Genomic DNA, 27,527 nt, shown 5'->3' with positions numbered 1-27,527 from the left:
TAACAAACTCCAACGCAAACAGACAGGGTCATTACACAAAAAATTTGGAAAAAAGGAGATTGTTGGTTTGCTTTGATAGTAGTTGATCATTGTGATTGATCGTAGGCCGTGAGTGATGAATTACTCGCACTCCGTGGATATGCGATTTTGATTTTGCTGCTGCGAAAGACTTCCAGAAAAAGGAAAGACATGACAGTCGTAAAGAGAAATCCGTGATTGGAATATGGTGGTGATAGGTGCAATCGTTCAGTCTGTTCGTCGCATGATACTGTTTCGACTCTTGGTACGTTGCTGCGCAGGGTCGGGTCTTGAACCAGATGCTGCACCGATTGTTGATGCGTGGCGGCTCTTGACAGAGTGGTTGTGTAGATGACCAACGTCGTGTTTGCCTGCGTAGTTATTAGCGATTTTCCTGGGATAAAGTATGATGGAACTTACCATCACAGCATGCTCTGACATTCTCGAGTCTATCAGACTCGCGGTCTTGCTTCTCATACTGCTCTCTCAAATCTTCAGCACTGTCATGAACTTCGCTCGCCTCGTATATTTGACCGTTCTCGCTCATGCTATGTCTGCTTCGTCGGCTAGAGTATGACTTTGAAGGCTCTCCTGGCTTCCAATAGCTGCTTAATCGAGATGAGAAGCTACCCAGTGACGGACGAGTAGCTGTTGAGACCAAACGAGGTTGTTCATCGATGCGCGTTGACTTTGAAGGAGATTCATTACGCGTTGTGCGACTGTTATAAGAGGAAAGAGAAGCTGGGCCACGACGGGTGCTGCGGGTACCATTGCCGGGATTAAATTCATCGACATCCTCTTGCGTCAAGGCGCCATTGGCGACAGATTCGGTGTCTCCAACAGCATCCTCACCGGTCCGGAGAAGGAGATAAGACAAAGCATTGAACCAGGTCTCGTGGCGTTGTCCAGTTGTCGCGGTAAACTTGACAGATCGGCCAGGTGTCATAATGATCAAACTCTTGCGGTGAAGGCCAGGTGGCATCGGGTTGTCATCAGTCACCACTCTCACTGCTTCGATAGGAACACTCTTAGCCTTCAACTCGGTTCTGCCCGTTCCAGATGGATCACGGTCACTCCAATAGAGTGTTCTGGTGTACGGATGGACCCAGAAGTATCGTCTATGTCTGTTCTCTGACATAGCGCCACGTCCAGCCTTCCTGGTATACTTCCAGAGGTACTCTCCAATCATGGTCTGTGTAATGGCGTTGATCATGCGAGGATCGGTCCCAGGGTCAAGACCACCAGGCAAGCCAGCCTTCATGTTGAAGCGGGTATCAATTTCAGAAACAAACGACGAAACTGAGGACGCTCTCGATCTGCCAGTTCGGGTTGGGGACTGAATCTCCGCAGTTCCGGAAGAAGAATGAATTTGTCGTGGAGTTGCACCTGCTCTGATGGAGATAGGACTCATTGGTGGCTGCGAACTTGGCGTTCTGGGTCTGAACGATGGGTTCTTGTAAGCCGACGCAGGTAATGATGGAGGTCCCATGCTTCCAACTCCTCCGGAGGAAGAGTTGGAGCGTTGAGCAGAGGCTGGTAATGATGGGGGACCCATGGTACCAACTCCACCTGATGAAGAACCAGAGCGCTGAGCAGCAGCAGCAATGACTTGCTTGTGATCCATTGGCAAAGGTGGGTGGACACTGCTGATAGAGTTGTTTCGCCCGCTTCCAGCGCTGCCAGGTCCTTTCAAATTAACGACATCATGAACAAAGTCAGGATCAGCCATCTTGGACCTGGCTCTACCAACACTGCCAATACTCTCTTGCGATCTCTTGGCTCTGATGGACAATGGAATAAGAGGAACACGAGGTGAAGTAGGCGATTTGTTACCATCTTCAGCAAGAATGTTATCTTGTCTCTTGACGCGTAACATCTCATCAATTTGAGTTGCTGTCAACGCAGTCTGTGAGCTCTCATCGGTGGTCTCCACAGGAGCTGTCCTAACAGTACGCTCATGAGGATTACTGGATACCTCCTTGAACGGACGCTGAGATTCTGGAGTCTCCACCAAAGGAGAGTCACTTGGTGACTGACGAGTCTCGTCTTCGGCAATGATTGGTGTAGCAGGCGCCTTGCCCTTATTCCATCCGAATACTGAGCCGAGGAAGTTATTCTTTGGTGTTTGGGGTTGCTCTCTTTCGGCCACCTCGTCATCCGTATCGTCTCTGGGAATGATGACACCATCTCGTCTAGGGCTGCGAGGAGATATGGGCTCCGTATCGAGGAATTGTAGAGACGAGAATGCTAAGGGTGCAGGTACTGATGAAGCCTTGGGTGTGGCGACTTGAACTTCCTTCGCTGCCTCAGCTTCGACAAGTGGTTCAGCCTCTGTAGGCTCAACTTGCTCCGAAACAATATGGGACATCGTCAAAGGACTGGACATTGCCTCCAAGCTAGCAAGACTAGCCATAGGAGTATGAGCACGAGAGGCTGGTGGAGATGGGAACTTGGCAAGCTTCTCCTCCATGACCTCTGGATCATACTGAGAGCTCATATCACTGTAGGTGGAGTCGGAGACTGGTCTTGCGCGATCTTCATTAACAGTAAGATAATTGTTCATCTGATCGTTCAACTGCTCTTCATGCCATTGGACTGCGGCATCTGACATCTTGGGCTTGACTGGGGTATCAGTTGCAGTGTTCTTGTCGCTCATAACGCGCACTGGTTCTGGCTCGGTTGAGGTGTGGCTATCGCTCATGATGCGGACCGGCTCAGGCTCTGTTGATGTGTGGCTGTCGCTGGTAACACGAACTGGTTCTGGTTCCGTCGATGTATGACTGTCACTCATGACGCGAACCGGCTCTGGTTCCGTTGAAGTATGGCTGTCGCTCATCGATCTTCTTGGTTCAGGCTCGGTCAAAGTGTAACTATCGCTCATCGATGGGCGAGCATCTGGTGCTACCGAAGTGTCCTTTCCACCAGCCAAATGCGCTGCCTCTCTCACAGCAGCCCCTGCTAATCCAGCTCCAATTAAGGGAGCGGCAGTGGAATGAGGAGTAGCCGGCTCTGGCTGCCATGGCTCAGTCATCATGCCAGAATCGACCATCGGAAGTCTTGGAGGAGAAGCCGTGGAAGGGAGGAGAACCGGAGTTTCGCCAAGAACTGGCTTTGCTGTTCCAGGTCTTGATGTTGGCGTCGCTGATTGAGACGTGAAATTGATGCGGCTTGGAGTGCCTTGGATCGAATCTTCCTCATCACTCATGTCTCCCAGCTCAGCAAACAAGCTTTGCCCAGCGGCTTGAGGTGTCCCGTTCTGGCTGCTGTTTGCAAAGCTTGCTGGGCTGCTCTGGAAATTAGGCTCTTCACTGACAGCTCTTGAGCGTCGGTTGAGGCCACGGCTCACGCGAAGACGCAGACGTTGAGGCTGCTGCGAAGTTGGTGTCTTGACCTCTTCATAGCTGTACTCGTCGCCCGATGTGGAGGCAGTACTCTGGAATGATTGACGATTTCCTGCTTTGGTCAAAGCCAGAGGTGTTGGCTTTGACCTCGTAGTACCAGCTTGGCCCTCGGTCTCCGTGAGTTCATCACTGCCGCTCATTTCTTCGACACCAGTCTGAAAATCTTCGGTCTCTGTACCCCGCTCATTTGCAGTCTCGAATGCATCAGTTGTATCCTGTTCGTTGGCGGTCTCGAAAGCATCACTGGCATTGTTTACGGATTGTGAAACACTGGCAGCGCCTGTAGCAGCTCGGGCAGCTGCTTGGCTTGGGCTTCTTTGCCCATCGTCTTCTTCCCAGTTTGGATCTTCAATGAAGACCTCGCTTCTGCTATTCCTCAATCCTCCTAGCTGACCGGGCTTAAGGGGCTTCTTGAATTCTCTAGAATCAACCTTGCGGCTTCTCTTTCCATTTCCTGACCCAAATTCGGTTCTGCGAGCATCCAATTCATCTCTGGCATCCTGAAGCATGCGCTTAAGCTCCAATTTTTCGGTCTTCTCTCGATGAATGTTGCCCTTCAAGTTTTGGATCATCCGGTGAGCATGGTGCAGGGAGCTCTTGAGAGTCTCGGATTCGAGCATACTATGCCTTGGGGTGCCTTTGATAGGAGATGGCGGCGGTGAGTGTTCCGGAGTGACATTGTCAGGTGCTGTCTCGAAGTCTTCGTCACTGAGTCCTCTGGATTGTTGCTGATCCTCTAGTCTACCTCGTTGATGCGCAACAGCTCTTGCAAGTTCTTGATTCTGACCAGTCAAGTCCTCAACTTTACGTTGTAGCGCACCTCGTTCGTTGTCAGCCATAGTCATGCTTCGCTTGACACTGCCCAGTTCCACTTCATGGTGCTTGAGAGCAGCTACATGGTCCTCGGAAAGCTTTGCATGGCTCAACTTGATCTCATCCAGTTCCTTCTGCGCAGCACTCTTCTCGGATTGCAAGACACTGAGATTCTGGTTCAATCTCTTCTCTCGATCTGCTGACTCCTTCGCCGCAGCTAGGAACTCGTGGATTTGGGTTTCCAGATTCCAATTCTCATCCTTGTATCGGTGTTCACTCTCATCAAGGCTCCTAAGCCGCTGATTGAAGCCCTCCGCCTCGATCTCCAGCCTTGACTTTTCCAAAGTAACCGTCTTCAACGACTCCTCTTTCTCTGCTAACAGAGCTTGCAAATGCCGGACTTGTGATAAAAGTGATGTGCTGATTTCCGTGGCGAACTCGATATCATGAACTCGATTTGACGGTTGATTTCTTTGCTTCCTGTTTGGTACGCTTAATTTAGAGGGAGAATTCGTAGCCTGACTTTCAAACTTCGAGGGACTGACAGATCGCTGTAATACGTTAGTGGAGATCATTACCTGGTTGATATAACCGTGCTACCTTTGCGTCACCTACATATGGGGATCCACCAGCCATCTCAGCACTCGATACTCTTGATTTCGGCAGAAACGCCCTTGCCGTCTCCCGCCCGACCTCATTGTACTCTTTTTCCACCTCGACAAGCTTCTGGCGTAATTCTGGCGTGATGTCTCCTTCGCTTTGCTGCTTCTCAACATCCTTCAGACGCTCTGCCAGCTCTTTCCTCTGTTGCACGAGCGTGGTACCCAGCTTCGAAGCCTCTTGTATACGTCGCTCTGTCTCGGCGAGATGGGCTTCTAGAGCGCGCTTTGCTTGATCTGGAGATGCTGTCGGACCGAGAGCAAACAGCTGGTTGTCGAAATGCGAGAATCGATGGTGTGCCGAGCTGGTCGACGCGGAGAAGGGATCCTGTTGATCTGAAGACATGAACTCGGATTGAGATGCCAGGGACGGCTGGTCTGCTGCTAGGGACGTAGCCATGCTGGTGGCTAGAAATCAGAGAGCTACCACGAAGGTGGCCCCAAACGTGGCAATGTTGCTCCAGGCGTAGAAGGGGTACAGAACACGCGCTGGTCCTGCTCTCCACTTCTCCTCGTTCACACCACCGGCCAATATTGATTTACTTGAGACAAGCTGTGTAGGTCGTGGAGACGTAATGAATTGTAGAATTTGGCAATCGGCGCTTGTGCGACTCCGTGCGGGACACAAGGAGTGCTTGATTGACTGGAATGCTGGTTGTGTGGTGGTGAGGTTCCAGATCTGAGCTTTGTTGATTGGGCTAAGGGGCGCGTTCCTGAGTTGTGACGGTATCCCCACTGAGACAGACAGATGGCAGACTGTTTTATCGCCAATGTGACCAATGGATTTGGATGCGCGACTGCGACCCAGGCTGGGGTCTCGCGAGAGGAAAAGAATGTCGGAAGTAAACAAAGATTGAGGTTCGAAAAGGTGACGAGCTGAGTGAGGAGAACGATCTGGCGTCGATCACCATAAAAACAGCAAGTGCGGGCTGCTGGGCTGGGCTGTTGGGCAAGTTCACGTTCACGCAAGGAGCTACCTCTTGACCAGGATGCCGACGCGGCAATGTGACTGGACAGACGAGCTCACTGGTGTTTTCTCCTTGCCCTCCGAGGCAGTTATGATTGGCTGTCCGCGTCCCAAAACAACAACACGAATGGATCCCGATCAGTCAGACTGGGGCTTGCATTGACGACGTAATTTGAGTAAATAAACTTTGTCACAAGCAGTCCGAGGTTCATCCTGGTAAAAATAGCTGCTCTTCTAGAAAGGCGGATAGGTGATTCTTTGACCTTCCAGCCTGAGGCAGGCACTTATGTGGTGGAGTTCTCCCGCTCTGCATTAGTCAGCGTGGAGATGGAGATTGGTGGAGTTTTAAAAAGGCTGCTGGGCAAGGCTGAAAGGCAACAGCTACAAATCACAACGACGTCCGCCACCATATCTCTGCATTGAAGCTTGAGACGAAACAATCGCAATGGAGCCAACAGAGTTCACGCCCGCTGCTCCAGTAGCCCTTTTCAAGAAACGCGGCGGCAAATCCAACTTTCGCAAGAGAGCCGCCACTCCACCTCCCGCCTCAGACAGCGACTCGGGAGACTATTCCTCCTCAGAAGATGAGTCCGGACACAAGATCAAACGAAGGAAGAAGAACACCGGCGCCGTAACCGTATCTTCCAAGAACAATGCCGGTTCCAAAGCCGACCTCACAACAACCAAATACACGGCAGAGCGCAGCACCACAATCAAAAGCTCCAATGATGCGACCAAGCAGACGAATTGGTACGACGAGAATGCCACCGATGCTCTATCCAGCAAAAATCTGCTAGGATCGACAAGAGCGGTACCTGATGGCACATATAAGGGTCTTGCGAACGCTACTTCCTTCATTCAGAAGAATCCCGATGCGCCAAACCGAGTGGTTGGTCCTGTAAAGGCACCCACGAACATCCGAACCATCACCGTGACAGACTTCGCGCCAGATGTCTGCAAAGACTACAAACAAACAGGTTTCTGTGGTTTTGGAGATAATTGCAAATATCTACACGCGAGAGAAGATTACAAAGCAGGGTGGCAGCTCGACAAGGAGTGGGAGAATGTCACGAAGGGCAAGAAAGTCATTGTAGGGACGAAGATAGCGAGTGCGAATCGAGATGCGGAGGAAGATGATTCTGGGGATGAGGATGCGATGCTGGAGGGGATACCATTTGCATGTGTGATCTGCAAAGACAAGTACAAGGATCCGGTAATCACGAAGTGCGGGCATTACTTTTGCGAGAGCTGTGCGTTGAAGCGATATAGGAAAGATCCTAGTTGTGCTATCTGTGGAGCTGGAACTGGTGGAGTCTTCAATGTTGCGAAGAATTTGAAGAAGCTGCTGGATAAAAAGAGGGAGAGGAATGCGAGGAGGAGAGAGAAGGCCATTGAAGCCGGAGAGGAAGTCAGTAGTGAGGATGAAGATGATGAGTAGGCAGTTGAATTGAGGAGCCCTGGTTTTTCACACAATGGACGGTCAATGCATGTTGTCGGGAAACCATCAGGTTGGCGACCGACGCTTCAGTCCTCCGTTCGCTGTTTCGCATGCCGATGAGATAGTCCTACGCCCGTCCAAGAAAGAGCCATTACGCGAAACAAGACGCTGATCAGAGAGCATCCGTCCACGTAATCCCGTATCAGCAAATCGGAAGAGAGAAAATACGACAGACACGTGGTGAACTCAACCACGATGCCAGATAGATGCTCCAGTAGAGCAAAATCTACAGAGGCTGTGTGGTTTTTCAATCATTTCCAGACCCTTCGCGAAAAGATATATGCTACAGCCAGGCTCTTGATTAGATTAGTCAAATATAGACCATATCTGTACGAGGAAAGGAGCTTGGCACCACCCTCGCTTACTATGTTTACTATCGGTTTCAATTTACTCTGCCTATCTTTGCTTGTGGTGCTTATTTGGTTATGTTTCGTAACTGCTGCCCCTAGACGAGAATTCCCCTTCCGAGCATGTCAACAGAGCTTTAGCTTAGTAGCTACAAATCATATCCTTGGATTGTATAAATACTTTACCAGTCTAAAGTCACCAAGTCCTCACTCGATTCTTGCCTCTCTCCTCCGCTTTAATCTCAAGGAAACACCATCATCGGGTCAACGACCGCATAGATCACAATCGATACTTTGTTCTTTGAAGCAATATCTACAATACTTTTATCTCTCTCCCTCTCTCATCTTTCTCGCCCATCTCTCGCCCATTTCTCGACTCTGCTTAAATAGCCAGTTACAATTCCACCTTCTCACTTGAGCACTCTTCCCATCATCATCCTTTCCTCTCCCCATCCACACACATATTCAATCAAGTAGGCACCGTCAACACCCCACCCGTCCTCGTAATCCAGCTCAGCGACGGCGTCGTCGGACACGGTAAATACTTCGTCTATTCACACCATCGTCAGCAACCCTCCTCAATTTCCCAGCCAAATAGAAATCCCCAAGAAAAAAAATGCGAGGGCATAAAACGCAAGAGAAAAAAGCTAGGGTAGGGGAAAACTCACAGCCCAATTCGTCCAACACCCACCATCACACGTCCTCAAACAGCTCGTCACCGTCCGAATCGTCTCACACCCACAACTAAGCGTCACATCACTCGTCCTCGCGCACCGGCTATACGTCACTGGACACCCTGCGGTCCAACACTCTGGTCCTTCAGTTGCTGTGATGGTGGCGCAGTAGTCTGGCTGGGTTTTGGTTGTGGTGGTGGGGGAAGAGGATGGGGTGGTTTTGGTGGTTTTGGTGGTGGTGGTGGGAGGTTTGACGGGTGGGTAGGTCGTGGTTGTTGATGGTGTTCCTGTTGGGGGGGTGTATGGTGGGAGAGGAGGGAGGATTGTTGGTGTGGATGTGGATTTGGAGCTGGCTTTTGAGCTGATCTTCGAGCTGGTCTTCGAGCTGGACTTTGAACTGGATTTGGACTTGCTCGTCTTAGACGAAGCCGAAGTAGTCGAGCATCCAGTTTCTACTGCAGTCACATACTGCGTCGCACAGGCACCATTACATCCCTTAGGACATGGTGTATATACTGAGGAGACTGCTACCTTTGTAGGACAACCGCAGGGAACGGTGAGTGAGGAGAGGTAGATGCAATCTGGTGATGGACAGGGCCAGGGTGTAGGTGCTGGGCAGGAGGCCAAGTCCGTGGTGGTTGTTATCGTTGGGCAGGAGACTACGGAGGTTATTGTGTGTGTGGAAGGGAGGTCGATGGTAAGGGCATTGATGGGGAAGGAGAGAATGCTTTAGAGGGTTGGTTAGTTGAGTTGATGCTTGGTTTGGGAGTGTTTAGTACATCGAGAGGAGGGTGCAAACTCACCTAAGGAGGAGGCCAATGCCTGTGAGTAGTTGAAGAGGTGCCATAATGTAGTTGAAGTCTTTGGTCACGATCTAGTCAATACAAGGAGATGAACAGCACAACAAGAACAGATCAGATCACCATTTCAATTCTCAAGAAGCAACCAAGCACTTTATATCTTCTCACTCTAGCCTAGCAGCCTCCCGTTCCTCACCTCACACTATCTACCTGTCAATCAACCAGCTGCAAGGGGAAACAATTCCCTCCAAGCCGCGTCCTCGCACAAGCTATAAAAAGACCACACCTGCATCAATTCGGACTGTCAAAACCCACGAATCGGTACACTCTTACACAATCGTATAGCAATCACTGTTCCCTCGAATTCCAATTGGCTCACACGAGTCTTGTGTGTTCCCCATTCGCCAGACCTATAACTCTTTGAACGGAGGGTGCTGAAGGAGTCCGGTAGGACAAACTCGTAGCGTACTGTAACTCGCTTGATGGCTTGCTTACCTCGTATTGAACTTAGGCGACGGGAAGGAAGGGGCTTCAACCGGGGCCCGTCAGGACGGAGCAACATATCTGCTCTGCATGCAGGGGAGATAAATGACATGCATATATCCGTTTCGTGGTAGGACGGGGTAGTGCGGGATGCGAGATGGTGAGATCAGATGAGGGGTACGGTACGGAGTATGGGGTGGATAAAGGCCGGCTTGCTTCCGAATAACCCAGGCGAGGTAGTTAGTGAGGAACGGAGTCTCTAACTCCTTGTTTTACCTGCACTGTCCCAATTTTTGGACATGGTAGGGAGCGTGTATCATTGTGGAGCTTGAACAATTACATGTCACTGATATGCTTCCTAAGTACCTCCATTCAAATTCCCTTGATAACGCCATCATATACGCTATGGGAGACTTCTGCCGAAAAATCACTTGAAGAGTTGATTTCAAAGCTATCCCACAAGCCGATAGAACAATAATCTCTGTTATGAGGCCACTCCTCACAATTTACTCTTAGGATCCAGATCCGGTCCAGTCCCTTGCATATGGGACGCGGGAGCTTGTTGGACAGAGCCACTCTCGCAGCAGGATTCGGATGGAGCAAGAACGGAAGCAGTGTTCTTTGAGCCCGGTACATCGAGAGCAGGGTTCGCTGAGAAGAAGTCCGCCGGACGAAGGTGGAGTTGATGTATTTCGACAGGCCTAGTAGAAGTTAGCAATATATAATGACTTCACTAGGTAGAGACTTACATGACAGGCCAGTCCTCAACGCGCGGATTATGCTGAAGACTCATTAGCACTTATTTGTGGATTTCGTGGTGTGGCATACCGTCAACCCGAAGACGTTCCAAACCACCACATCATCATTCTCAATATTGTCATTTCTTGCGACTGCGTCTGAAACGCCGTCGACTTCCTTTTGACTTTGGTTGGTGAACTCTCCACCTGCCCAAAGCTCTCCGTCCTTGTATTTGGTAACCCAGACATGATGAGTCGCGAATTGCGCTCTCTTTGCCATGATTGAGTCTGGGTGAGCAAGCAACAATTGTGATGCCGATGGAATGAACTTGTATGCTACCGGCTTACCGGAAACCGGGTTCAATTTGGAGGGGTTTGTCATTTTCACAGTCAAATTTGTCCATGGTGAGGCATCGAGGTGCTGTGATGTCTTGATGGGTGTTTGTCTAACCTAGGATGCATTTAGTATAGTTCTGTCAGTTTGGAAAGGGGAGATTGACTTACCTCATATCCGCTGCCATATGGGTTGAATTCTTTTGACATTGGCATTGGCAGACTCTCTTCCGCCACGACAGTGTTGTTTGATCCATCAATCGCCGGGTCGATCCGTATACAAAACAGATGTTGATGGTTCTGAGCCAAAGCTCCCGCGGATACCACATTCCCCCAAGGACTAGTCTTCCCTGGATCGATATTGACCACACTTACAATACCGGTCGCCCGCGTCTCAACAGTAATTCCACCTGCTTGATCCAGCTTGTACGCAAAGATATACTCATAATTGGCTAGAGTAATAATGAATTGTACCACGAGCTCTCGAAGTCTGGTGACGACAGCTCTACTGGTTCGGAAGTTGGTGTGCTTCCATCCAATTCCATTATCCTGCTCGTGCAGACATACCACGTTCTTGCTCAAGCTTGCTTTTCCGTCTGGTTCAGTCAGGACGGCATCAAAGTACTTGATAGTTCCCAGACAGTCGCAGCCCAGAGCTAGGTTGTTTGCAGCACGTCCAGCACCGGCATCTCCGAAATCAAAGGCCTGCTTTCGTTGGAAAGGAGGTCGAGGATCTCCATATGGGACAGTCATCTCCGAAAGACTCAGTCTGTAGAGGACGCTGCGACCATCATATCTGACATCGTGAAGCGTTGCACCTTCTCGAGGGTTGAAGCCTATTCTGAATCTCCATTTCTGCCATTCGATCAGATTCCCGTCGACCTTGAAAGAAGGGCCTTCCGGTTGAGTGACATTCAATGGTTTGACATCGTTCCGAAGGGGTTGTGAGAGCAGTTCCGGTACATATTCGGAGGGCGAACAATGAGAAAGAATGTCTCTTTTGTGTGTTCCGCAAGCCAACCCGTCTTCCTTGCCACCAGTTGCCAAGCGGTCTACTCGTACAATCTCCTTGCTGTACGTATCCATGATAGGAATAATCGGCAGTGGATAGCCATAGTGGTTGGAGTCTTCATTCCCATTGCGGGTGTCTCTTGCAAAGCACAAACCTTGTGTATATCGAGGAGCAACCTCGGAGGGGTCGGGACCTCCATATGGCCACTGAGAAATGTTAGCCATGGCATTCTAGAAGAACCGCGATGGATGCGTACAGGATCAATAGCAACTACGAAGCCTTCTGGAAGGTGGAATTCTGCTACAGCTTTCTTGAAAATCGGTGATTCCACACATGCCTCGCTAAACTCTCTGAATTCGTGACTAGGATCGGTCAGCATCGACTTCTCCCACCGGATAGTTCCGAATAGACGGGGTACCGCTCATATTTGCACAACCAAGTTATACAAATCTGGAACGATGGTTTTGACGACCTGATTACTCACGTTGTCAATGCAGCCTGGTGCATCTTCTCAACAACCCGCTGCTGTACCTCCTTCCCAGAAATAAGATCCACGCACGACTCCATGTATTCGTGCTTTTGATCCCCTCTAATAACATCATATTGAACCTTTGCTACACGAGCCGGCCTAGGCGTGTGTGACGTTACTCTTCCGGCATTTTCTAGCTCCAGGAAGCGGGACAATTCTTGCTTTGGAGGCTCATCGAGGAATATGGATCTGAAATTGATAGCCACTTGAGAGCCTCTCGCTTTGAGAATGACTTCCCGAGCGTGATCAGATTCTTGGACTGAAAGCTGGTCGAGTGGATGAGGAGCTGCTCTGGATCCATCAGGGCGTAGTTGGCCCGTCGTTGATTGCTGTGCAGGCATATTCAATGTTCGAGGATGTGGCAACTACCTCAATGGATAAATGGAAAATGTATAAAGCTCAAAAAGCGGAAAGTGAAGCGGAAAGTGAAGCGAAAAGAGGATAATGACGGAGAGAATGGAGATGATACTTATATCATTAACTTAGTCAACACAAGCTGGGTACGGCACTGGCCCAGTTGCCCGGCTTGTAGCAATCCCACTCCCACTTCCTCGATGTGCTCTAAGACCCAATGTGGCAGGTCCAACCCAAGCGAGGACAGAGCCAGTGGGAAGATGCATGAGGAAGCTTGATGGAGCTCCAGACCTGCCGTGGCAAGAATGAGCCGAAAAGACGGCAGCAGGGCAGCACGAAGGAGGAAGAAGACTTCCTCTGGGTCGACAAGATAAGTATCGCTCTCTCGACAAGCAGTGAGGGGTGATGCCAATCTTCGGAGGCATGTGCCTGGATTAGTGGCACACCCTGTCCAATTGATCACAAGTGCCGTGGTTCTGCCGCTTTCCTTACTACATTGTCCATTATCAAATATCATTTGACCTGTCTATGCTAGATCCCAAGTCGACCATAAGGTGTAAAAGAAAGGACATTCGTTGTCAGACTCCAGGGGTAACTTGATAAGTAATGAAGTCGGTGCTAATGGCGGGGTACCCATGTGTTGGTTCCAAGTCGACAAGGTCCTGTGCTTGTACCTACCTACTGTAGCCGTGGTCAAGATCGAAATAGTGGCTCGCTCCAGAGCATTCCAACTCGATGTTTTCCATTCAATAAGTAGGAAACAACACCAATAGCACTTTATTGAAGCACCGCCTATCTACCTCCGATTTCTGCGTCTTTATCTAGGAGGCCAAAAGTAAACACAATGCCCCTCTATTCAAGACATAATCACGTGTGAGGGGTTCCAAATAGTGGATGAAGGCTGGAATGGAAGTGGAGCTATCAGTGCCGCCACGAAGATAGGAAGGAATGCGTCGAATTCTGCCATGAGTGTCCTCGTTTATCTGCATGTTCGCTGGCCTGTGCCTGTGGTACCTCGATATATCCATAAGCACAGTGTACCATGGCTCTCTCAGCAGATGAAAACAGTTGGACATGTCAATGTCAGGTTGGAAAAGTGAAAGAACAAAAACCAACACAGACAAAAAACCCAACAGTAGCTCACGTACCTATTCTCTTTTTTAAGAATTTCAATTTAATGTTTGGTAACATTATTCGTGTGCCCAGATATTGTAGCATTTTTGTGTATCAACCGAAATGGTCCCTCGAAAAAGTTTAGAGCACTCTGCAGGGACCAATCCCTTCCTGTCTTGTCAACAAGAGGCTAACGGCTGAGGTGACTGCAAATCACCCTCTACGCGACAATTTTCCTTTCAGAAGTGAGCAGTCTCTGTTCTTCTTCTATTGCATCTTCTGTGATACCTCACCTTACTTATTTCTGTTTCCTCGATCCTGCACGTCCTCTCTCTGCCTTACCTATCCCTTCGCTCGGCCCTCGAAACGTGACACCGCCCGCATTTACTTGATCAACTCGGGCGGTCAGTCTCGACCCGCAGAAAACTGTCGCCGCTTCGTCCACATTTAAAATATTAACACTACCTCGCGGCGCTCAGCTCAGCATACGTTCCACGTTCCCAGACTGCACGGCGCATCTGTAGCCCAAAGATGGATGTAGCTGTATTGAGAGGTCGCATTGTCGCGACACTCAGCCCTGATGCAGACCTTCGACGCCGCGCAGAACTCGACCTCAAGACCGTAAGCATATCTCAGGGCAGGCATAGTGGAGGGGAAGATTGAGACTGATTCTATACTCATAGGCCGAGGAGCATGCTGGATTTACGGATGCTCTCCTCGAAATCCTCCAGGCTGAGCAGGAAGCTTCTGTGCGAATGTCCAGTATGCAAACCTCCACCAAACACCCACACACAACCCCCCCTTACCCCGCTACTCCCACATGCTAACTCGAGACTGTAGCGGTTGTTTACCTGAAGAACCGAGTCACCAGAGGCTGGTCACCGAGCGAGGAATCCCCACAGAACAAAGCTATTGCCGATGATGAGAAGGCGAGGTTTCGAGAGCGCCTTTTGCCGGTCCTGGCTTCCTCCCCACCGCAGATTCGACAACAACTTGTGCCCGTCCTACAAAAGATCCTACATTACGATTTCCCCGAGAAATGGCCCTCCTTCATAGATATCACAGTCCAGCTGCTCAACACAAACGAGGCTGCCTCAATTTTCGCCGGCCTGCAATGCCTCCTTGCAATCTGTCGCGTGTACCGCTTCAAATCTGGTGAAAATCGAGCCGACTTCGACAAGGTTATTGAGTTGACCTTCCCAAGACTATTGGTTATCGGAAAGGGTTTGATACACGAGACAAGTGAGGAGGCTGGGGAGATGCTCCATGTTGTCTTGAAGGCATATAAGCACGCGACTTTCGTACGTTTAGGAGCTCAAGTTGTCCCGAGTAGCAGAAGTGCTGACAAAATTTAGTTCGAGCTTGCTGCTTCTCTGAGAGAGCAGTCTGTGGTTATTGGGTGGTTGGAGGTTTTCCTAGGAACCGTCACAAAAGCTGCTCCGGCCTCAGCCCTACCAGAAGACTTGACTGAGCGTGAAGCAAATCACTGGTGGAAGTCTAAGAAATGGGCATACTTTAATCTCAACCGTCTCTTTGTTCGGTACATAGGACACGCCCCCATCAAGATTCAATATGCTAATCTGCTGCAGCTATGGCAACCCCTCCTCACTACAAAAAGGCAACGGAGACGACTACACCGAGTTCGCCAAGAACTTCACTGCCAACTTTGCTCCAGAAATTCTCAAGGGCTACCTCTCACAAATCGAGCAATGGGTGGCTAAGACAACATGGCTCAGCAGACCATGCTTGTCATACACCCTCGTTTTCCTTGATGAGTGCATCCGACCAAAGCAGATGTGGACTCATCTTAAGCCACACCTTGATACCCTCGTTACCCACTTCTTGTTCCCGGTTATGTGCCTCAGCGAGGACGATATTGAGAAGTTTGAGACGGACCCAGAAGAGTACCTTCACCACAAGCTCAATTTCTACGAAGAAGTCTCCGCGCCAGATATTGCTGCCACAAACTTCTTGGTTACTCTTACCAAAGTCAGACGAAAGCATACGTTCACCATCCTGACCTTCGTAAACACGATCGTCAGCGCATATGAGGAAGCTCCAGATGCAAGCAAGAATCATGTGGCAAAGGAAGGTGCTTTGAGAATGATTGGAACCTTGTCAAGCGTCATCTTGGGAAAGAAGAGTCCAATCGCCGAGCAAGTGGAGTATTTCCTTGTTCGTTTTGTCTTCCCAGATTTCCGAAGTACTCAGGGATTCTTACGTGCAAGAGCCTGCGATACCGTGGAGAAGTTCGAACAGCTTGATTTCAAGGATACCAATAATCTGCTCATCATTTACCGTAACATCCTGGAATGCATGGCAGACCCAGATCTTCCTGTTCGTGTAGAAGCTGCTCTTGCTTTACAACCTCTGATCAGACACGACATCATCCGCACTAATATGCAGCAGAACATCCCTCAAATTATGCAACAGCTTCTCAAGCTTGCAAATGAGGTTGATGTCGACGCTTTATCAAACGTTATGGAGGACTTTGTTGAGGTTTTCGCAACCGAGCTCACCCCATTCGCAGTTGCGTTGAGTGAGCAGTTGCGAGACACCTACCTGCGAATCGTCAGAGAACTGCTGGAGAAGAACGATAAGCGAGACGACGACGAGAGCTATGGCGATTACTTGGATGACAAGAGTATCACAGCTTTGGGCGTCTTGCAAACAATTGGCACCCTTATCCTTACTTTGGAAAGCACACCTGACGTACTGCTTCACATGGAGTCAATTTTGATGCCAGTGATCAAGGTGACTTTGGAAAATAAGCTTTATGGTAAGATACTAGTGCATTTATGGTGCCAAGATGCTAATGATGAGCAGATCTGTATAACGAGGTCTTTGAAATTATCGACAGCTGCACATTTGCTGCCAAGTCAATCTCTCCAACAATGTGGCAAGCATTTGAGCTTATCCATGCCACATTCAAGGCTGGTGCCGAGCTGTACCTCGAGGACATGCTCCCAGCGCTTGACAACTTTGTACAGTACGGTGCCGCCCACCTCGTCCAGACTCCGGCATACCTCGACGCCATGTTCGGCATGGTACAGGATATGTTCGCGGATGAGAAGGTTGGCGGAGTTGACAGGATATGCGCCTGCAAGCTTGCTGAAGGTATCATGCTGAGTCTCCGTGGTCATGCCGATCAATATGTCCAGTCTTTCGTGAGTTTCCCCAATGCTTCAAGCTATGTTCAGGTTTCTGACAGGTTCCAGATTGGAATTGCGATGCGCACTTTAGTGAATGCAGAGGTTAAGGTCAAATCGTACAAAATCCACCTGATGGAGATGGTCATCAATGCCATTTACTACAATCCAGTGAGCACTCGTGTTCCAAGAAGTGCATGATCGGCATTCTGATTTATATTACTAGGTTTTGGCTCTTCACATTCTGGAGACGAACGGTTGGACAAACAAGTTCTTCAGCTTGTGGTTTTCCAACATCGACAGCTTCACCAGAGTCCACGATAAGAAGCTATCAATTGCTGCCATCGTTGCATTGCTCACACTCAATGCTGATCAAGTACCAACCAGTGTCCAACAAGGATGGCCTAGATTGCTCCAGGTGCGTACTGACTCCTTCCAATGGCATTCCACTAGCTAACAGTATTTAGGGTATCGTTCGATTATTCCAGACCCTCCCAGCAGCCACCAAGAGTAAGTCTCATTCTCTCTCCATTTTGATATCAGGCTAACCGCCCAAGACCGCGAAGAAGCTCTCAAGGATGATTACCCAGTCGATGGTGATGCGTACGATGATGATGAGGATGACGAGTGGGCCGGTGATGACACTGCCTGGAATGATGAGAACGAGCCAGAAGATGAAACCGATGGCAAGGATGAGAGCACTGCTTATCTTGAGTTCTTGAACGAAGAGGCAAGTCATCAATCCAGCAATTACTTCCACACTTACTGACTCGTTGCAGGCACAAAAATTCCAGAACCTCGAGGATAATGATTCGGATGATGAGTTAGGAGAGGAGAGTCTTCTGGAAACACCTCTAGACAAGGTCGAGCCATATCAACTCTTCCGAGATGCCCTCTTGAGTAAGAAACCTTTTGCAAAATTCAACAGAACCAATTATGCTAACCACCATCAGAACTCCAACACGAGCAACCCCAACTCTACGAGTCCCTCACAACGTCTCTCAACGCCGGCGAACAAACAATCGTCCAAGGTGTTGTGAACCAAGCCGAGATCAACGCAGCAGCCGCCGCCGCCTCAGCCACACAAGCCTTACAAGCTGCCCAAGTTCCCGCCACGAACGGAGCTCCTTGATCTAGGACTAGCAATAGATAACGAACCAGGGCGTGGAGGCCGGTGTGGGGTTTTGCCAAATGGGTCGAGAATCAAGAACGGTGTGATGCATGGCCGGGCGTTTATATGTGTTGGTTGGGCACTCCTCAGCGTCCAGGTCGTTTGAGTATTTGTGTTTTGTGGATATACTTCTCCCACTTCCTTTTTTTATTTTCCGGAGAGAGAAGCATCGTTTTGGGCGATTGATTGATTGATCGAGCTAGCGAGAATGCAACGTCAGAATGGATGGATGGATGAATGAATGAATGCAGAAAGAAAGGCGCGAGACCAAAATGCGAGATTGAGATTTTTTTTTCTTCAGATGGGTTTTGGGCGACCAGAAAGAAAGAAAGTAGGAAAGAAAGAACGAACGAAAGCATGAATGAATGAATGAAAGGTAGGTAGATACTTGGTGGACGGGATGGATGGATGGATGGATGTTCAAGTAGATGATACATATCAATGAATTCCAGTTGTCTTCTCCAGCTTGTTGTGTCGCAGAATTGCGAGTCCATTTGGCTTTTGTATTTGAATTTCGTCACGCGTGCTTGCTAGCATGAACCTTCGCCAGAGAGCTGCGTATTTCTGGTTCCATTTCTGGTTCCATTTCTGGTTCCATTTTGAGTTACCCCCCGGTCGTGTGCTAAGGTAGGCCACCTAATCAACAATGTACACCTCTTATCTAATCTCTTTCCACCTTTCTTCTGTCCCAATTCTTACTTTTGAATTATTTCCCGACCCTCCCTCTGTCAAGACTTATTGAAATACCTATTTATCCTTCCTTTTCAAGATCATTAACAGCGCAGGTGTCTATTTAAGCACTAAACAACATAGACAATCGCAGTATTTTGCACAAAACCCTTTCCATTATGTCCAGGACATTAACGCAACAGTAACTTCAAGAACTGAACCCACAGCCGCACTATACAATCCTTCTGCGATTGATACTCCACTTCTAAACAGCTGGCATACTTATGTTTGTTGGAGTCCTTAATCTCCTTCCTCAGCCACGTAAGCGAGGAGGTCTCTCTTCTCCGAAAGTTAATATAGCACCAGCAACCAGATACCCACAAAATTAGCACACTATCTTACGTGTTTCGAGACACTAAAAGATGAACTGATGGCTCGTGGGCTGGAGAAGCTTTCTTGGACTACAAGGGCTCCGGTTTTTCATTCAATGAAGTGTATGTCTCACAAGTCCCGAAGATCGAGGATTACAGTGTACAAATAAGTAGATGGGAACGAAAGGAGAAAAGGGACTTCTTAAAATGCGAGATTCGAAAACCGTGCGTTACATGTACTGTACTTAACTAACCCAGGAATAGAGATCAAAAGAGAACTCAAAATCAACAACCCGGCGCTTGGCCACGGATGTTGATCGCGAATGGCCTACCTAGACGAGCGCCGCCTCCGTCAGAAAACAGCCTAGGCGGCGTGTCAAAATTCTCCGATGCAGACTGATAAGGCTTCGGGCTGCGGGTCGGTAACAAAGAGCCTCACTTCATGATCTCACTGTGCAGCGCAGGGGTAGGCCCCAAAACGACCAAAGACAGGAGACTGTGATGCGGTGATGTGGTTCCTGATCAATCTAGCTAGGTATTGAATGTACAAAATCCAGGTCAGGTAATCTCATTCCCAAGCAGGCCGCCTGCCGCCCAGTAAACGTAGGACCAACCAGTAAACACCGAGGTCTGATTGATCGATCGATCTATCCATTGGCCTTTCCCAGCGCCAGAGCGGATCAGATCAGATCAGATCAGACCTTTATGCAAGTTCTTTATGAGGGGAGTGAGAGGTGAATGAAAGGGGAAGGGGGTTACAGTGAAGTGTAGGTGGTGATGATGGGGAATAGGCCGCAATGCGTCAACGCTCAATGCTTGCTTGCTCTGCTGGGTTGTTATCGAAAAAGGAAAAGGGGATGCTGTCCAGAGCAGGATGATGCCGTAGTGCCCGCCCAATCTGTGCACTTCCACTAATGTGATAATGCGATTCGATTGGCGGCACATAGATTCCGAGCCTGGCTTCCAGAGTAATTAGAGGGAGGAACCATCACACAAATCGCGCTCAAGCTGCGATGCGGGTGTCGATTCCTCCCAATAGTGGTGGCTTGCCTGGATCATGTTGAACCTCAGTTCGGCGAGCGGGTGGTGGTGCAACAGGAGATGGCGGAGGCGGGTCATCCTGGGCATACTCATCATCGTACTCATCCTCGTAATACTCCTCGCTCTGCGTACCCTGGCTCTGGCTTTGATGCATGGCAGCTGGTTGCTGGTGTTGTGCTTGTCGATCCTGCGGGGCAGCATATGGCTTTGGTGCGGCCTTGTTTCCCTTCTTTCCCTTTCTTCCCTTCATCTTCGCCTTTTCCAACAACCTCCTTCTCTCCGCTTCCTGCTTCCTAACACGTCTATCCTTCATTTCGTACTGCTTTATTAAAGCCTCGGGCGGTGTGCCGAAGATACGCTCATATTCGCAGAACTCGCAGATCCAGATGTCTTGTGGGGCAGGAGGATGGTGGAAGTTCCGGAATTCTTGTTGCTGACGACGTTGGCGTGCTGCAATCAGATACTCCTTGCCAGTTCGACGTTGATTCTTCTTTTTCGGTTCTTGCACTGGTGCTTGTTTTCCAGTGTTGGGCGCGTGCTGAGCTGGACCTCTAGCCTGAGGAACAGGATGGGGGTTATGGCTCGCTGGCAAGTTTGGGCTTGTTTGTGTTCCATGCGTGCTCATTCGAGTGGCTGCTGGAGCTGGGTGCATTGTGGCAGAACTGCTGGGGCCGGGCCATGCAACAGTGCCTGGGACTTGAGAATCGCAGGTGAACGTGAACTGAGCAGAGGCTGGACTGGCCTTCTTAGAAGCTTGTTGCTCCAAGAGACTGACGTTTTCTTGACCTCTGGCGGGGGTAATTGGACTCTTTTCTGCGTTCGCATTTGCAATTGATCTAGAAATAATTCCTGGAGATTCGGCTTAAAAACTTGTCAGCGAAGTGAACTTCCAATTCACCGTTATTGCACTTACTTGAAGGTGACCACTGAGGTTGTCTCTGCTTGGCCGTTCGTCCGTTGCCCCAATTGCTCGAGGTATCAGACAGCGTTCTCAGAGGGCTCCTTCCGTTTCTCACTCGACCGTACCTTCCTCTTCCAGGACCAGAAATTCCTTGACCACTACCCGAACTCTGATACACTCCAGCACCAATGTCTTCCCCTAGATCTTCCGGTCCAACTGCACCAACAATATCACTTGCAAGATGAACCCCATTCAGATTGGAATCTCCTGGTGTGGGGATCTTTCTTTTCTTCTTGTTGTTTGTATTTTCAAAGGAGTCATACCCGTCTGCTGAAGAAGCTGCCGAACCTGGAGGGTGAGGCTTTGGGTGCTTAGAGTCTGGCTTCTGGACGTAGCGAAAAGATCTTCCAGTGTCGTCCACCGAACGCCTCGAATAGATCCGACTTGGATACGCAGCCTCATCATCTTCACTATCTACCTCCTCCACATGCCGTCTCGAAATGTAGTTACGCTCAATCTCATCAGCCCTCTCCCGCTCGCTCGGATGCTGCGATTCTACTAATCCACCACCCGCACTAGTCTCTTCGAGGTCTCTTGGATTGTACGGATGGTAAAACAGGGGTGTGGTTGTCTTCGGTGTTGGGGGGTACTTGATCGTTTCGGCAACATCTGGGGAAAGCCTTTCACGTAGACGACGTTTGGGGAGAGGTCGAATAGGACGATCCGGGTACGGAGAAGTTGCATCTGGAGACATGTGTCGTGGTGATTCGGGGGAGTAGCCTAGAATAGGGTGGAAGCAACTAATCAGCCAAATGGACAGTGCAAGTGCTAGAAGGCGGCATTATCTGGGGATCTGGAATTATATGTGGTTGCTGAAAGAAGTAGGTGGCGGATAGGGGGACGAGGAGCCCAAGGACGAAATGCAGCATACCCATCACAGACGCAGACTTGGCAGGTGTCCCTGCCAGCGACTGTTTTCCCGTCTCTCTCACAAATCTTTCCAGTGCCTTGGGAGGTCCGATCGGTCGGGTATGAGCAGATCCAAAGGAAAATCCAACGGGGTAATTCTCGAGACTCTCCTATTGCTGCTGAAGCAAATCAGCCAAATTCCCCTGTTCGCCAGTCCCTCTTTCTAGATAGAAGTAGCAGATGTTCCCATGAAGATGCCCCGTGGAGAGGAGACCAGAAACTGCGTACACGTCCAAAGGGTTGGGTTGGACAGGATGTGCCGTGGAGGATTCGTACCTCTAATCCTAGTGCTGAAGACACCGGGTCCAAGGAGATGAGCCAAAAACGCACCGGGTATCACAAACGAGTAGCCAAAGAATGTTTGAAAGGACGCTGTCAATGGAAAGAGAGCAAGCCCGCAATAGCAAGCCGGCCAGTGTTGAGAGCAACAGGAGGTGGATTGGATTTGGTTTGGTTGAATAAGGTCGGGTCTGCACTCTGCACTCGTTTGGTCACTGAAGATGAGGTGGATGATCTGGTGTGTGCTTAACCCAAGTCTCCACTCAACAATGCCCTGCCCAGATCCACCCAATCACAAGAGCGCTTGGCACCGCGCATTAATAAGGCGGGAGTAAAGCAGCCTCGCCGTTACAGCAAAGGCAGCACCAGAGAGAGGTGTGCCTGCGCCAAAGGAAAAGATTGCCTAGGGATTTTACCACTCAATTCATTATTACACTGGACCAAGTCACCACTTGCACATGTCGCGTACAGAATGGTAAGTCTAGGTAAATGAGCATCTGATTATTATGAGACTCGCAGTAAGTCACAAATAAACTCGAGAACCGGCCAACCTACCTAGACCCAGTAGGTAAGCAGTCAATCGGCCTTTGCATACAGCGAGGCACGTGAACCCATGGCGTTGTCCTGGCCGGTCCTCTGTGCTGGGCTGGGTTGGGCTGGCACTGGCACTGGCAGAATTTCCGTCGGCCGTCTGATGAAAGTCAAGCTCCCTCCCAAAACCCCCTCCCCTCTCTTCTTCTCTTGCTTCTGCTCCAGAGAGCTCGTCCACTTCACGCACAACAACCCATTCGTAACGGCAGTCATGATCATTCCAACGTCTGCAGTCTCTCGTTCTCTGATCGCGCCTCTCTACAATACTCTTTAATCAAGCAGCTCTCTCGAATCCCTCTTTCCTGGTGCTGCCCTCGGCGCCCGCGACTGAGCTCGCTCACTTGGCTTCGATCCTCGACCCAATCCGCCAACGCTTCCACGCCGAGTCGACGTGGAAATTGGGCATCCAAATACAATTCAAAGAGCCACATCTAGGTCTGCGAGCGATTCCATCGCAGCAATGGACACCGCCAGACGATCCTCGAGAGCTGCTCGAGCCAGTCAACCTCTACAATCGACGTCACAACACTCTTCAGCTTCTTCGAACTCATCTGGTCGCGCAGAGCGAGCTACTAGATCACACAATAAAGCGGAATCGCCGCGAAAATCTACGCCATCAGGCTCATTGTCGTCGGAACCTCTCGACGACAACATCAGGGCTACCATGGAGGATTCTATCCAAACACGTCGAAAGCGCGGTCGAGGCGAGGAGCAGACCAAGTCCACGAAAGCGCAACCTATGCAGCCCGAGGTCATAAACGGTGTAGAAGAGGTCGGAGAGGACGATGAAGCCGTTCGTTGTATCTGCGGCTTCGACGAATATCCAGGACCACCTCAAATTGGCGACGAGGACAACAAAAATGGCATAAAAGAAGGCATAGAAGAATCTATCATCACGCCGGCCGACGTTACAGAAGATCTCGCGGGGTTCTTTTTACAATGCGACATGTGCAAAGTCTGGCAACATGGTGGCTGCGTGGGGATCATGAACGAAGATACCAGTCCCGACGAGTACTTCTGTGAGGAGTGTCGAAAGGATCTACACAAAATATATACTGCCTCTAATGGGTAAGTGACGATCTAATTGTTGCGACCTCTCAATTCCTTCGTCATCCTTCCAACTTGTCCATCAGCCGCCGACGCGACAACGTGGCGCAGATCAGTCTCACAAGGCTGGCTGGCTCCTTCATTTGCACCAACTCCCACGATGATTTCTACTGCATTCATAAACCTCGAAAAGTCGCTAACATGATGGGACGCAGGCAACGCTATTCACATTATCTTCCTCTTTACCAAACCATATCCCGGACGACTTCTAGAGCAGCATCCTTCTCCAAGGATGGCACACGATCTCCAAGGGGTAGCAAAAGTGGCCGACCGTCTTCCAGTCTCCAAAGTAATGCGAAGAGGAGATCCACTATGAACAGTAGAGATGCTGCCTATGACGAGGCAGCGGAGTTGCAGCGGGCCATCGAGGCTAGCAAAGGAGAGAAAAGTGGTGAGAGTACCGACGGCGGAACGACAAGACGTGGAAAACGTGGGCGGAGCGACAGTCTAGAGTAAGTAGTTTTGGTTTCGGAACGAGTGTTGGGTGTTGACATGTCCAGGAAACCTGAGGGACCAAAACGGCAACGGACAGCATCAGCCTCGCCTTCACCATCGCCTAATCGCGAGTTACAAACGGTCGAATCGCAAGCCGACTCGGACGATGGCACTAATGGAAAACCAACCGGTGCAAAGAAGATTCGGGGCGCTGCAGCGCGCAACCACAAGGAGAAGGAACTGAGGGAAGAGAGAGAGAGATCAAGGCTGGAAGCAGCAAACAAGCGCAAAGGCCGCGCAGAGCGTCGAAGAGTCGAAGGTGGGTTTCTCTTCTTTTGTGGATTCCCAACATACTGACGGTCGGTGTAGACTCGGAGCCTTCAGAAGAACTTCCACCTCAGAGCAAGGCTGCTGTGGCTAAGAGTACAGAGGTAACCGCACAACCCTTGGGTCCACCGCCGTCGTCTCAACCTGCCGCCCCTGATACACCACCACCGATTCCTCCCCCAGCTTCTCATAAAAAGGGTGGCAGGCCGCCTAATGCTCGAAAGGGAAAACTGGGCAAGAACCAGTACACGAAAGAGAGAGATGTCGCTGATACGGATGACCCTTCACCAAATCGATCGCAATCCCGGGATGTGTCTAAAGCAGATGAAAACGGACATACAGCACCAAGTAAGACGTCGAATCATGAAAGCAAAGTTGGAAAATCCAAGGGGCTCAATAGCAAGGTCTCCATGGCAGATATGAAAAAGCGAGTGACGGCGATTCTTGCTTTCATTTCTCAGACCGAGTACGAGCTGGGAGATTCGATATCACCTACCACCGGAGATGCGACAGAAAAGATGATTCGAGGCCTTGCAGATGGCCTGCCAATGATCAAAGTCAATGGTGAAGATGGTAACACCCCATCGACAGATGATGGGACTGGAGAGGCATCGTCCACTCGAGACTTCAAAGATCTGTCCTGTAAAGAAATGATTGTTGAGTTGACGAAGCAATTACTCAAGTGGCAGGAGGAGTTTGCATGATGATTTTGGTGTTAATAGGAGGATTTTATAGGCATTAGGAGTCGGTTCATATGGGAAAACGGCGGACAGGCGCTCAGGACAGACATTGGGACATGATACCACTCCCATCTTTTGATGATAGGTATCCCTAGATAGTGACTAGGATAAAGTACTACCCGGTACTAAGTGTATAATACATGACACTGCGGTCAAAACAGAACTTAAGCTGCTCTCCAGACGTCCGTCCCATTGAGCAAATTGTCTAGCTCCCACTGCTGCAGGTCTCCTCTCCTTTATTTTGTACTCTGCTTCGGAGGGTCAGTTGATGCTAGGAAGCACGCCTAGGAACTGTTGAACTGCATCATCGATATGCTGTTTGAAGAACCTCGGGCCCTCGCCAAAACAAACCGCTTCCTGGATCAACTTCTCGGCTAGCGGCTGCGAATTGAAAACAAAGTCGGGCGGGCTCGGCGCTTGCCTTTGAAAGCTCACGTCTTCAAAGAACCCACCGACATCAACCCCCTGCTGCTGATTTTGAGCATCCCAAATATGCACATCCTGCAGGCCAGTCTCCGGTAACATCGGCGACATCGTGTCGTTCGCAAAATTCTTGGATGTTGGAGAGTGCACAGCCGTCCACCGTTCCGCAGGGATACTCGCCGTCACATATGAACAACGCAGTCCCCACCTACTTAGCAGATACTGCTGCGTATTCCACGGATCGAGCCACTCAGACATGGATCCAATCTCATAGTTGACTGCACTATGTATCTTTGCTCTCAGCGGCGCCGACATAACAGGATGTGATGGCCCGAACAGCACCACGCTGCTATCCGTACCAACACCAGCACTAGCCTCATTTTGAAAAGCAGCTGCATATTTCTGGGTCGGTTTCGCTCCCGTCTCTAAACTTGGATCGGAATCTGAGATGCTCATTCGTGATAATTGGCCTTCTGCTAAGGACATGAATGTGTCTGGGGTCTCGTATTTGAATCTGAAGCGTGCGATGCTGGGTATAAAGCCCGGGATGGAAACTTCCCCGCGCAGGGCGCGGAACATAAGGAGGATGGTGTCGGTGTAGAGACGGAGGGCGAAGGATGAGGGGCCGGAGATAATGTAGTGTGTCCAGAGGCTGGGGAGAGTGTTTCGAAGGGGTGAAGTGTTGAGGAGTCCGTAGCCTAATCGTGGACTAAATCGGCCAGTGTTGGGTTGGATTTGTTGAGACATGTTCAGGTGAGGAAAGGATGCCGAGTTGAATTGTGGGAATATGGTGCTCATTTGTACAGGCGTTTGGTTGCGCACGTTTGACGACATAGGAAATGGCGATTTCGACGATGATGCTTCTCCCGCGACTCCCTTTGGAAACCCAGGTCCCGGTCCAGCTTCCGCGGAGACACCTAGCAATCCAGTTCTCACCCTCTCGTACTCTCCATCATCCTCCCCATCATCCCCAGCAACCTTCTCAGCAACCCTCGCAATACTCAAAAACCTCTTCGTGGAGTCTCTCAAATGATCCAAGGTCTCGCTTCTCTCACTCATGTCGCTTCTCCTTAGACCTGGTGGGACTTCCTCGGATTTGACAACATGTTCCCCAAATTTTAGAAACTCGTCGCTCATCTCTTCAATAGCATCTTCGAGAGATGAGATTCGATTGCGCAGTTTGTCATTTTCGGCTTGTTTGCGCTGCATGTAGGTACGCTGGGCGAGGCGTCCTTTGGCTCGCTTCTAAGGTTAGAGGTTAGAGTTAAAAATTTGTAATATTGAAGCGACGGAATGTAATTGAGACCTAAGACAAGGAGATGTTACTTACTTCTTCTCGTGAGTCATCTTTTGAAGCTTTCCGTGGACGGCCACGAGAGCGTCCAGGTTTTGATGAAGAAGGGTCTTTATCCATTTTGAGCTTCAATATCCAAAGTCGGATTTGACCTGCTTTTAAACGAGACCTTCTGTCTTACATACAGAGTTGCAATATAAAGGATGTTCGTCAAACTTAGGCTCATGTGTATTTACTTCTTTGGGGTCTATTGCTCAATTATTAAGCGAATCCTTCTCCCCATGCAGGCCGATTACTGATCATTGCTTGTGTAACGTCGCTG

The 27,527-nt window shown here is 49.8% G+C and overlaps 7 protein-coding genes across 8 annotated transcripts; 3 read left to right on the top strand and 4 right to left on the bottom strand.

The window, feature by feature from the left end:
• Window positions 1-246: 246 nt before the first annotated feature.
• ONS95_004527 (uncharacterized protein) lies at window positions 247-5,291 on the bottom strand (the record flags this gene model as incomplete). Its single annotated transcript, XM_058497892.1, has 3 exons — window positions 247-389; window positions 439-4,783; window positions 4,848-5,291. 3 exons carry the CDS (start codon window positions 5,289-5,291, stop codon window positions 247-249), a joined length of 4,932 nt encoding a protein of 1,643 aa, XP_058352622.1.
• A 1,012-nt stretch (window positions 5,292-6,303) lies between these two features.
• On the top strand, window positions 6,304-7,296 carry CWC24 (RNA-splicing factor; the record flags this gene model as incomplete). The annotated part of the gene is made up of 1 exon (XM_058497891.1): window positions 6,304-7,296. The coding sequence occupies one exon, from the start codon at window positions 6,304-6,306 to the stop codon at window positions 7,294-7,296; it is 993 nt and encodes a 330-aa protein (XP_058352621.1).
• A 2,733-nt stretch (window positions 7,297-10,029) lies between these two features.
• On the bottom strand, window positions 10,030-12,612 carry ONS95_004525 (uncharacterized protein; the record flags this gene model as incomplete). The annotated part of the gene is made up of 5 exons (XM_058497890.1): window positions 10,030-10,441; window positions 10,489-10,848; window positions 10,902-11,948; window positions 11,999-12,104; window positions 12,227-12,612. The coding sequence occupies 5 exons, from the start codon at window positions 12,610-12,612 to the stop codon at window positions 10,406-10,408; spliced, it is 1,935 nt and encodes a 644-aa protein (XP_058352620.1). The 3' UTR covers window positions 10,030-10,405.
• Window positions 12,613-13,834: 1,222 nt separating this feature from the next.
• ONS95_004524 (uncharacterized protein) lies at window positions 13,835-18,518 on the top strand. The gene is made up of 12 exons (XM_058497889.1): window positions 13,835-14,359; window positions 14,422-14,500; window positions 14,579-15,039; window positions 15,094-15,278; window positions 15,328-16,517; window positions 16,565-16,905; window positions 16,957-17,058; window positions 17,114-17,305; window positions 17,355-17,397; window positions 17,445-17,617; window positions 17,667-17,787; window positions 17,841-18,518. Exons 1-12 carry the CDS (start codon window positions 14,270-14,272, stop codon window positions 18,017-18,019), a joined length of 3,156 nt encoding a protein of 1,051 aa, XP_058352619.1. The 5' UTR covers window positions 13,835-14,269; the 3' UTR covers window positions 18,020-18,518.
• Window positions 18,519-19,680: 1,162 nt separating this feature from the next.
• Window positions 19,681-22,497, bottom strand: ONS95_004523 (uncharacterized protein). 2 transcript variants are annotated; one of them, XM_058497887.1, is made up of 4 exons: window positions 22,286-22,497; window positions 21,972-22,125; window positions 21,053-21,820; window positions 19,681-21,000 (listed from the first exon to the last, which is right to left on the bottom strand). In XM_058497887.1, the coding sequence occupies exons 2-4, from the start codon at window positions 21,973-21,975 to the stop codon at window positions 20,102-20,104; spliced, it is 1,671 nt and encodes a 556-aa protein (XP_058352617.1). In that variant the 5' UTR covers window positions 21,976-22,125; window positions 22,286-22,497; the 3' UTR covers window positions 19,681-20,101. The 2 variants fall into 2 exon arrangements, with proteins under 2 accessions (XP_058352617.1, XP_058352618.1); XM_058497888.1 differs by having other exon boundaries at window positions 21,053-22,128; window positions 22,340-22,497.
• Window positions 22,498-22,685: 188 nt separating this feature from the next.
• On the top strand, window positions 22,686-27,451 carry ONS95_004522 (uncharacterized protein). The gene is made up of 4 exons (XM_058497886.1): window positions 22,686-23,947; window positions 24,142-24,438; window positions 24,487-24,740; window positions 24,791-27,451. The coding sequence occupies exons 1-4, from the start codon at window positions 23,340-23,342 to the stop codon at window positions 25,450-25,452; spliced, it is 1,821 nt and encodes a 606-aa protein (XP_058352615.1). The 5' UTR covers window positions 22,686-23,339; the 3' UTR covers window positions 25,453-27,451.
• On the bottom strand, window positions 25,750-27,426 carry ONS95_004521 (uncharacterized protein; the record flags this gene model as incomplete). Its single annotated transcript, XM_058497885.1, has 2 exons — window positions 27,242-27,426; window positions 25,750-27,156 (listed from the first exon to the last, which is right to left on the bottom strand). The coding sequence occupies exons 1-2, from the start codon at window positions 27,323-27,325 to the stop codon at window positions 25,750-25,752; spliced, it is 1,491 nt and encodes a 496-aa protein (XP_058352616.1). The 5' UTR covers window positions 27,326-27,426.
• Window positions 27,452-27,527: the final 76 nt, after the last annotated feature.

This window comes from Cadophora gregata (assembly GCF_030347475.1).
Source record: "Cadophora gregata isolate MNR1 chromosome Unknown scaffold_14, whole genome shotgun sequence".
In the NCBI taxonomy this organism is placed as follows: Eukaryota; Fungi; Ascomycota; class Leotiomycetes; order Helotiales; family Ploettnerulaceae; genus Cadophora; species Cadophora gregata.
This window is presented reverse-complemented; position numbering and strand designations above follow the sequence as displayed.

Bases quoted from the DNA above. Each gene is read 5' to 3' on its own strand.
- ONS95_004522 (XM_058497886.1), top strand. From the start codon at position 23,340: ATGGACACCGCCAGACGATCCTCGAGAGCTGCTCGAGCCAGTCAACCT. The intron at 23,948-24,141 runs GTAAGTGACGAT...GATGGGACGCAG, and splicing joins ATATATACTGCCTCTAATGG to GCAACGCTATTCACATTATC. The intron at 24,741-24,790 runs GTGGGTTTCTCT...CGGTCGGTGTAG, and splicing joins AGAGCGTCGAAGAGTCGAAG to ACTCGGAGCCTTCAGAAGAA.
- ONS95_004524 (XM_058497889.1), top strand. From the start codon at position 14,270: ATGGATGTAGCTGTATTGAGAGGTCGCATTGTCGCGACACTCAGCCCT. The intron at 14,360-14,421 runs GTAAGCATATCT...CTATACTCATAG, and splicing joins CAGAACTCGACCTCAAGACC to GCCGAGGAGCATGCTGGATT. The intron at 17,398-17,444 runs GTAAGTCTCATT...TAACCGCCCAAG, and splicing joins CCTCCCAGCAGCCACCAAGA to ACCGCGAAGAAGCTCTCAAG.
- ONS95_004523 (XM_058497887.1), bottom strand. The intron at 21,001-21,052 runs GTAAGTGCAATA...CAAGTTTTTAAG, and splicing joins ACCTCAGTGGTCACCTTCAA to CCGAATCTCCAGGAATTATT.